The sequence below is a fragment of the Physeter macrocephalus genome, chromosome 5, assembly GCF_002837175.3.
Source record: "Physeter macrocephalus isolate SW-GA chromosome 5, ASM283717v5, whole genome shotgun sequence".
NCBI lineage: Eukaryota > Metazoa > Chordata > Mammalia > Artiodactyla > Physeteridae > Physeter > Physeter macrocephalus.
The window spans coordinates 60,045,468-60,055,545 of NC_041218.1; the positions used below are offsets into that span (position 1 = coordinate 60,045,468).

Genomic DNA, 10,078 nt, shown 5'->3' on the forward strand with positions numbered 1-10,078 from the left:
CGAACCCGTGTCCCCTGCATCGGCAGGCGGACTCTCAACCACTGCGCCACCAGGGAAGCCCATATCTCTTATCTTTTTGATGATAGTCATTGTAACAGATGTGAGGTGATATATCATTGTCGTTTTGTAGCTATTAAAGCTGTAAAAGTTGTATTATAGCTATTAAAGATAAAAGATCTGAGCAAATAGATATTCTGTATACTTGGATGAGAAGACTCAGTATAGGAAAGTCTCTCCTATTCTGTCTTCTATACCTATAAATTAATAAATAAATTTAATGCGGTTCAAGTAGAACTGCCATCAGAGTTTCATTGTTAGAGGGGATTGTGTAATACAATAATAAATTTTATATGGAAAAATACAGACCTAAGGGAAGTATGGAAAAGAATGTGAAAGGATTTAACTTCCCAAATATCTGAATGTAACGTAAAGCCTCTATAATCAGAACAAATTGTATACATATAGCAGTTGATCAGTGGAGCAAAATACAAAGTCCAGGGAAAGATGTTAGTGTGCATGAGAATTTAATAACATGACACATAAGATACTCTAATTTAGAAGTAACAGGGTGCTTTACAAATTGTTCTGGCATAAAGCATCTATCTGAAAGAGTATTAAGTTGGAAAACATCATTTTCATTATATCATATATAAAAATAACTCTACATGAATTAAATAATAAAATATTAAAAATGACAAAGATATTTGATGAAAATTTATGTCTACATTTATCATCTGAGCTTGTGGGAGGAGGGGCTTAACCAAAATGGAAAATCAGAAATTATAAAAGAAAAGATGGATCAATTTACTCATCCAAAATGTTAAACTCTTAAAGGCAATATTGTCAAACAAAGCCAAGAGATAAGTGATACATTTGAAGGGGGAAATATTCATTATAGATGACATGGAGTTAATAGCTATAATATTCTAAGTGTCTTCAGAAATGATGAGAAAAAAGAGTCAGGCAAAACTCATTAGAAAAATTGGCACTTTACTCCAGAGGAAATCTAATGGCCCAAGTTCATATGAATACAAGCTCAAATCTCACTAGCAATGAGGGGAATGCTGAACTAACATGAGATTTTTTTTTCCTGGTAGAGAAAATAAGCTCTGAGCTCCAGAGGGTGGTGATAACATCTTCCTAACACAGCCTTATAGTCATTTCCATCTTGTCCTGGCTGCTTTGCATACTTAGTGCTCTGCCTGTTCCTAGGAGAGTATATACAGAGGAATACAGGATGGCTGCTGGGTTCTTGATGGTGCAACCACAAGAATCAGGGCCTTGAAGTTGTGGCTTGAACTTCACCCATGCTTGACATCTCAAAGAAGCTGTACAGAGATGAGATTAGTCACCTGGTCTCTGTGGGTTGATTGTACTCTTTCTTTAATTTTCCTTCAGTTATCACCATGTCTTTCACGTGGTCTGCAATGGAATTGAGGATGGCTCAAGCTAATATAATAGTTTTGCCCACAGTTGGGTTTTCAGCTTTGCAAATCTGAGTAATTTTCCAGTTAGAGCATCAAGAGGAGCTATGGAAGGAAGGAAGATAATTTTACTAAAGCCTGAGTTCAGGCAGGGAAAATGGATTTAAAAACTCAGATATAATTTTCATGCAGGTTATTTGCAGGAAGTAACTATTATATTTAATGGCATGATAGTACAGAGAATCAACATTTGAGGGGAGCCCTTTCAATATACTGAGTATGGGAACTCAACATTGGCTTGACATGTGATAATTCATAATGAAGAAAAAGTCCTATAAATACAATGAATATGAATAAGAATTCAGCTAATACTTAATATACACCAGAGATTTCATACAGGAAAGAAACCCTGTGATATTTTTCAATGTGGAAAAGTCTACAGAGATCATCTCTTAAACTACACAAGAGCAAACACACTGGAGGAAGAAAAAAAAACTTCTTTGACCGTAAACACTGGGAAGGCTTTTGGTCATCTTTCATCCCTTTATCAACATGAACAAATTCACACTCTAGAGAAACCCTATGAATATGATGAATATGTGCAATAATTCAGCAATACAGCTAACCTTTATATACATAAGAGAATTCATGTGGGAGAGAAGAAATTTTATATGTGTAACCAATGAGGAAGAGCCTTCGCACAGATCTAACCTACATGTGCGTAAGAAAACTCATTCTGGGGAGAAACTCTAAAACTGTAATGAATGTAGGAAAGTTTTTAGCAAGAGAATGCCTCTTGATAAACATGAATGTCTATACTGGGGAAACGATGAGAATGTAATAAATATGGGAAATGACGTGTGCAAATATTCTAAATGTAAGGAAGGAAGGAAAGTCTCCGGTGATCACTCATTTAGTCAGCAGTTCTCTACTAGATACCTGTGCCTAGAATCAATGAGGACATGCCTTCAGCTGGGGATCACATCAAACATCTCCTCCAGGGAGAGCACTCTGCATAGCTTTCTTTAGCACACAGCTGAGCAAACACATCACTTTTGCCAAATGAGATATTTTTAAACATATGTAGAATAAAGATGTAGGATTATGAGTTGTACTTAGAAATACTTAAAGCAGATGCTGGCAGTAACTAATAATCAATGAGATGAACCTTATTCAAAAAACTACTAGTTGAGAATACTTAGCAAATTAAAGGTTATTGCTAAAAAGGCTTTTAAAAGCATCAATATTCTATTGAGCACATGAGCCCGTTTTCCTTTAACACTCCACCACTACTGACTAGCTAATACCATCTATTTTTTATGCAGCTAATACACCATTATTATAGACTTTGAGACTATCAGAAAATAACTCTGAATGTTAACCAAAACATGTGGAGTGCAAATAGTGTATCTTTTATTTCAGTAATGTTAAAATATATGTGTTCACAGAGAGGAGAATTGGAAATATGGATTTGTAAGTGAATTAAAAAACGTGTTTGTCAGTATTGTTCAAAGGGCCAATAAAATGGAAACAGAAGTGAATGCCTGTTAGTAGAGAAATGGTTGGATAAGTTACGACAGCTTCTCACCATGAAATATGCATTATAAATGATTTAAGGCTGTGTAAGTTGATATCCATGAGGTATCATTGGATTAGAAAAGTAAGCTGCAGAGAGAAGTAGGTATAATATGATCTTGTTTGTGTAAAGAAAATAAGAAGGAAAATTAAGCCATATATAATATGTATATTTAATTATATGCATATAATGTATATATCGTATCTGATGATACGTTTATATGCTTGTATAGTAGGACAGAGGAAAGTACTGACAGACACATACCATCTTATTAACATGAATGGGAATATGGACCAAGTAAAAAAGAAAAGAACACTGCATAGGGGCTTCCCTGGTGGCGCAGTGGTTGAGTCCGCCTGCCGATGCAGGGGACACGGGTTCGTGCCCCGGTCTGGGAAGATCCCACGTGCCGCGGAGCGGCTGGGCCCGTGAACCATGGCCGCTGAGCCTGTGCGTCCGGAGCCTGTGCTCCGCAACAGGAGAGGCCACAACAGTGTGAGAGGCCCGCGTACCGCAAAAAAAAAAAAAAAAAAAAAGACCACATAAATAAAAGGGAAATTCCAGATATATTATGATCACATTTATTTAAATAATATATATATGTTTGAGTATGTATGGTCTGTGCTTAAAAATATTATATTATTTAGTCAGGCAGATTGATTGCTCAATAACCAAATTATTACCTTTTTGAGGGATCACAATGGATGAGCCACCGGCAGTAGTAAAATGAGACTAAACTAATGAGCCTTTTGAGGGGTCTAATTTGACATCCTTGCTCCCCAGCATAGAAGAAAACTTCTGTCAAAGGAAGCATATCAATATAGTTCACAAAGAACAAAATTAAAAGCAGCAAATAGATCTCAGCAGCTAATTGTGGATGAGTGTAAAACTTAGGTTGTTTCATTTTTTTTTCCTTTTTCATAGATGAGGATGGACTTGGTATAAGTATTATTGGAATGGGTGTTGGAGCAGATGCTGGACTTGAAAAGCTGGGAATATTTGTCAAGACAGTGACGGAAGGTGGTGCTGCTCAGCGAGATGGCAGGTAAGCCAACTACTGTTGTTAATAACTCAAATCTCCTAGGAAATGTTTCTGGGAATTTCTTTCAATGGTAGCTTTCTTTTGACTTTTTAGAACAGAATTTCAGAGTGTCTCAGATGTGGAAAATGTTAAAACACTTGAATTACTTTCTGATTCACAGGCAGAATACATTTCTTTAATGTATATTAGATAATTAGGTGGAGGGATCTGTTATCTGTATCTGTCTACCTTTGTATCTATCCATTCATCTATCTAGCCAGTGGAAGGTGAGAAGAATCATGGATGTGTATCATTTAAGAATATGTACTGTGGAGATCAGCATATAGTTTTCACTTCAGAGATATCAAAACAAATAATAATAGTTCTGGCACTTCTGAAAATGACAGAGGTAGGAGGGGAAATAGGAACTAATTCTGCAATGATGGTAATTCTGGAGATCAGTGTCTCCCAAAATGTGTTCTGTCTAAAAACACAGGTCCTTGAGTACCACCTAAATCTGGAATTAAAATCTCTAGGAGAGGGTTAAACATCCACCTTGGGTAATTTGAATGCACACCAGAGCATCAGATGGTCATTGTTTTATGTCTTAGCTTTCATCATCTCAAGCTACAAGTATCTTTAAAGATTTGATTAATCCTGACCCTAGGCTCCTGATGCAAGTTATCAAGTTGGGGCTGAAACAGAAATAGAAGTAAAAGTAGACTCAAAAATATGAGTGCCAGGGCTTCCCTGGTGGCGCAGTGGTTGCGAGTCCGCCTGCCGATGCAGGGGACACGGGTTCGTGCCCCGGTCTGGGAAGATCCCACATGCCGCGGAGCGGCTGGGCCCGTGAGCCATGGCCGCTGAGCCTGCGCGTCCGGAGCCTGTGCTCCGCAAAGGGAGAGACCACAACAGTGAGAGGCCCGCGTACCGCAAAAAAAAAAAAAAAAAAAAAAATATGAGTGCCAAATTCAAAGAAATGTCATCTTATTTTTTTTAGGAACATTGAATAACTGGCTTTGATTTTTTTCAAGGTTTAAGTATGTATCACTCAACCAGCTTATCCAGAAATAATAAACCATGTTGAAAATCATTTGTAAATCTCCGATGAGACCAATAGTAGTATTACTTGTTTCATAATTTTTAAAACATATTTATATACACAGATGTTTCCCAAGAGGAACTAAATTGATTTATCTAAATAGAAAGCCACACCTTCAGTACCATCTCTTTCTATGTGGTTAGGGACCACATCTTAGCCAGTAGCCTTATTTGTACTTCCGTAACACTTGAACAGAGAAGGTCTGAAATGAATGTTTTGAGTGAATGTTCAGCTGACTGAATATTTATCACACTTAAAACAAAGAAAGTGGGGGGCTTCCCTGGTGGCGCAGTGGTTGAGAGTCCGCCTGCCGATGCAGTGGATGTGGGTTCGTGCCCCGGTCCGAGAAGATCCTACATGCCACGGAGCGGCTGGGCCCGTGAGCCATGGCCGCTGAGCCTGCGCGTCCGGAGCCTGTTCTCCGCAACGGGAGAGGCCACAACAATGAGAGGCCCACGTACCGCAAAAAAAAACAAAGAAAGTGGGATATTAATATTTTGTGTTTAAAAGTAATGTATTAAGTCTACCTCCTTTTCAAAGTAGTTAAGGAAATAACCTCTTTGCCCCTTCAATGAATTATATAATGGTAGTAGTAAATATTTCCTATTATTAATTTAGAACCTTTCTTCCAAGGAGCTAAAATTTGTTTGTAAAATCTGTATCTTTTCTCTTCATGCTTTATTAAAAACTTAAGTCATTCTAAAGTGATAGGAAATAATTCTTACTGTTAATATTCAAACATATTAAATTATTATAAATCACCTCTCAAGTAAATGAGCCACAAAGCCAAACCAAACTACAAATTGATTAAAAAACAAAAAAGTAGAGAATTTTGTATTCATCAGTTAGTCAATTCCCATTGTTCTAAACTCAGAACTATTTGTTTTTCTGTCACACATTTTTTAAATTAGGTTTGTTTTCTATTAACCTATTTACTGATTTGTTCTCCTGTGTAGTTATAATATTTACACTGATACGAGAACTTTGCTTTATCAGTCCCAGTGTGCATTTCCTCAGTCCTTCTAAATGAATGTTTACCTAGTACTGTAATCCTGCTGTTGTTATAATAGATGCTTAATAAATGCCTCAGTGAATATATTAAAGAAGACAACTTGATGTAATGAAATGAGCAGAATCTTTGGGATCATGTGACCAGGAGTCTTAATTTCATACCCTCTACTTACCAGCTAAGGGATATTGAACAAATTACTTAATTTTCAGGTTTCTACATTGCAGGATTGTTGTATGCATTAAATAAGCGTATATAAGTAAAAATCCTTCCACAGTGCTGTTTGTTTATGAAGCTGTTCTTGACTGAAGTAGGCATAAGCTTGAAATTTATTAAAAATAGTTATTATGGGAAGTCTTATGAAAAACTATAGAAAGATGTATGAAGTAGGTACAGAATCATAAGATTTTGGCGGTCAGAGGGACTTTAGAGATCTTTTCCATACCTTTCATTTTATATGAAAACTGAGTGTGTGTGTGTGTGTGTGTGTGTGTATTTGTAAATAAGTGGTCACATTATTACACCTATGGCAGTGTTCACAGCTTTTATTGGGTTGGCCCAAAAGTTCATTCAGGTTTTTCCATAACATCTTACGGAAAACCCGAATGAACTTTTGGGCCAACCCAATAAATTATTACACTATTATTACGACCATTATGGGTATGCTCATTTGCACAGTATTTTAATGTTTGCTATTTAAAAGGTATCAGAATTAAAAAACTACAAGAGGGACTTTAGAGATCTTTTCCATACCTTTCATTTTATATGAAAACTGAGTGTGTGTGTGTGTGTGTGTATTTGTAAATAAGTGGTCACATTATTACACCTATGGCAGTGTTCACAGCTTTTATTGGGTTGGCCCAAAAGTTCATTCGGGTTTTCCGTAAGATGTTATGGAAAAACCTGAATGAACTTTTGGGCCAACCCAATAAATTATTACACTATTATTACGACCATTATGGGTATGCTCATTTGCACAGTATTTTAATGTTTGCTATTTAAAAGGTATCAGAATTAAAAAACTACAAAAGGAACACTTGGTTGCTGCCTCCAGTCAATAATTTTTTAAAGTTTCATTATGTATATTTACTAATATAGAAAGATATTGTGTTAACGATTTACAAAACAGTATGATTAGTATAATGCCATTCTTGTGTGGATATGTTTTCTATTCTTTTCATCACTGACCCCACCTCGCCCCCATCTCTCTCTGTCTCTCTCTTTTTTCTCTTTCTCTCTCTCAGAAAACCTGGATTTAATATACACCAAAGTGTTGAATGGCTCTAGTCTGTGTGTTTTTTTTAAATTTCATCTAATATGGAATATTTAATTTTGTATAGAGAATATGTAATATTTTATATATTTTAAACTGCAACTAAAATTAATAAAGTTATCACCCTGTGGCCTTGGGAAAGTTACTCTTCAGACCTTAGTTGTGGACAGGATTAAAGTTCTGGGTTAGATGTTCCTTTTAGCTTTAAAAGATTGAGTCTGTATTATAGCTTTCTAGCTTGCTTCTAGCTTCTTAATAACTCTACTTAAGAAAATGATTTCAATTTAATCTCAGATTTGGGCAAACTTCCTTCAAGGTATGTCAAATAAACAGATATATAGAGAAATTCTTTTCTCCCTCCTCTGCCCGTCCCACCCACAATACAAGAAGCCATTTTTGTTGTGTTGCTTTTATTTACCCCTTCCAAATGTCTCATAAACTCATCACATTTTGAGTACTTCTAAAAATTTGCCATGGATATTTATCTCCGGAGTCATCTAGTATAGTTAAAAAGTTTTGAGTCTTCCTTATTATTTGATATGATGTCTTAACATTCTAAATGTCTCTTCACATCTGTCTGTATCTTTTCATATGACACCTGAAACGTAGGGGGTGCTCAATAAAAATTTGTTGGATGAGTGAATACCTGTGCTTTAATCTCTTTCAAGACATTTAGTACTGGGACCTAACATTTTTCTGTTCTTTTCTTCTCCTCCTTTTTTTTTGGCTACTTTGCCTCTTATAGTTTATGTTGTAATTTAGCTGAGTGGCATGATAGCCATTTACACTTTCTGTGTTCTAAATTTTTATTAAAATAATACTAAATATATTAACCATTAGTTTTTGCTGCCATAATTTTATGAATGTACACAGGACAGACACAGGACACTTTAACACACTAATTATTTCTCCAGTCCTCTTTAATGAATCTATAAAGCAAAATGAATTTTATAATAACACAATTGGAACTGCTGATAGTAGAATAAATCATGTGGATGGTAACTGACAAAAGATATTAATAATGTTTGGCTAAAGAGGCAAATTGAAAATGCATTTAAAATCTGCTTTGTTTCTGGCTCCTTATGTTTGTTTCTCAAGCTTTTGCTTGAGAACACTGTCATTTTAGAGCACTGTCCTGTTTATTTTTCAGTGTTTTGGAAAAGGTAATCAAATTTGAACTTAAGGTGCAATGTAGTTTATCCTCATTCACGTGTTGGTTTAAACGATTTTAATCATTTTGGACAATCTTTCTGGTAACACTAACGTATAAAACAGATGAAGAGTCCTATTCTTCTGCTTACCCTGCAGCAAACTCTCCCTCCTTGCAGGACCTGTCTGTCCCCATGAGGTATCCTCAAGCCTGGGACAGCCCTGAATGGGAACTTCTGTTTTCATTGTGTCCCTATATCCTAATTCCTTAGTCAATGGTTTCCTCTCTGCACACACACTCTTTTGTCACTCTTCTAATTAAGCATCTTCAACCCTTAGAGAGTTTTGGGATAATACTGCTGTGATATGTATTTTCATATGCATTTAAAACTTTGCTATTTAGCATTTTTGGGGAAACTCTCTGTTGTCCAGCGTTCATTAATGTTGCTCCAGCTCGTTTCCTTTTCATTCATCCTTGGTTGCTTTGTTGACATAAGCCCTGTGAGGTAGGATTTTTGTTTTTGTTTCCCCATCCCAGATACATCATGTCAATAAATAACTACCCAATGACATTAAACAAACTCCAGAGTACTCCAACTTAGATATTTTTACTAGCCTTACCCCCACTGATTCTGGTTTTTAGATTCAGAATTGAGGAATTTCAGAAATATCAGACTGAGGTCGAAAAGCAGTTGTATTGCACACTTGTGTTTATGAGCACATGGAAACATTGAAGAAATGGCCAGGACTAGATGCCTTTTACAAACTAGCCAGCTACCTTCCTGTAAATTCCATTCCAGTAGACAGTGTTTCCAGGGAAAAACAGGCTATTTCCTCTGCTATTCTGGAAAAATTTTGGAAAGTCTGTTATCTGTATTCTTTCTACTCTGGGGTGTTCTAATGCAGAGAGCCATCCATTTAATTTTTACCACCAGGACTCATCCCTTGTCTTTTCTGTGCTTCTGATTATGAACCAAGATTTGAGAGGTATTATCAACTACTACTAGTGAGGTGGCATCTAAAAGTTACCTTCTCTCACGGTAAGAGATTCAAGCAAAGTGGGTATCAGATGCCAAAAAACTTTTCCCTACCGTAATAACCACTTATGTAGTAAGTACCCTGCTGGTTCGTGACCTTGTGGTTTGTAGGGTCAGTCCATGATAGCAGTAACCCTGAACAGGTGCCCGTTTTTGTAACCAATATTATTTATTTCTGTCATCCCTGTCCAGTCGTTTCTACGTCTCCTCCTCCTTCTGCTCATTTTTACAGTTTCTTGAGTTTGTCTCCACATTAATCACACAACTTACCTCTAAAAAGTAAATTGAAATGCCCTTCAAATAAAATAGCAAACTCTGTAGAACTTCCCTCCCTCCCTCCCTCCCTCCCTCCCTCCCTCCCTCCCTCCCTCCCTCCCTCCCTCCCTCCCTCCCTCTTTTTGCGGTACGCGGGCCTCACTGTTGTGGCCTCTCCCGTTGCGGAGCACAGGCTCCGGACGCGCAGGCTCAGCGGCCATGGCTCATGGGC

The 10,078-nt window shown here is 36.8% G+C and overlaps 1 protein-coding gene across 8 annotated transcripts in view; it reads left to right on the plus strand.

The window, feature by feature from the left end:
• Positions 1–10,078, plus strand: part of PPP1R9A (protein phosphatase 1 regulatory subunit 9A) — a 324,716-nt gene that overhangs the window by 175,018 nt on the left and 139,620 nt on the right. For all 8 annotated transcript variants that reach the window (XM_028490016.1, XM_028490017.1, XM_028490020.1 and 5 more), the window contains exon 4: positions 3,925–4,045. In XM_028490016.1, the coding sequence (XP_028345817.1) occupies positions 3,925–4,045 (121 nt within the window). The remainder of the gene's footprint in view (positions 1–3,924; positions 4,046–10,078) is intronic.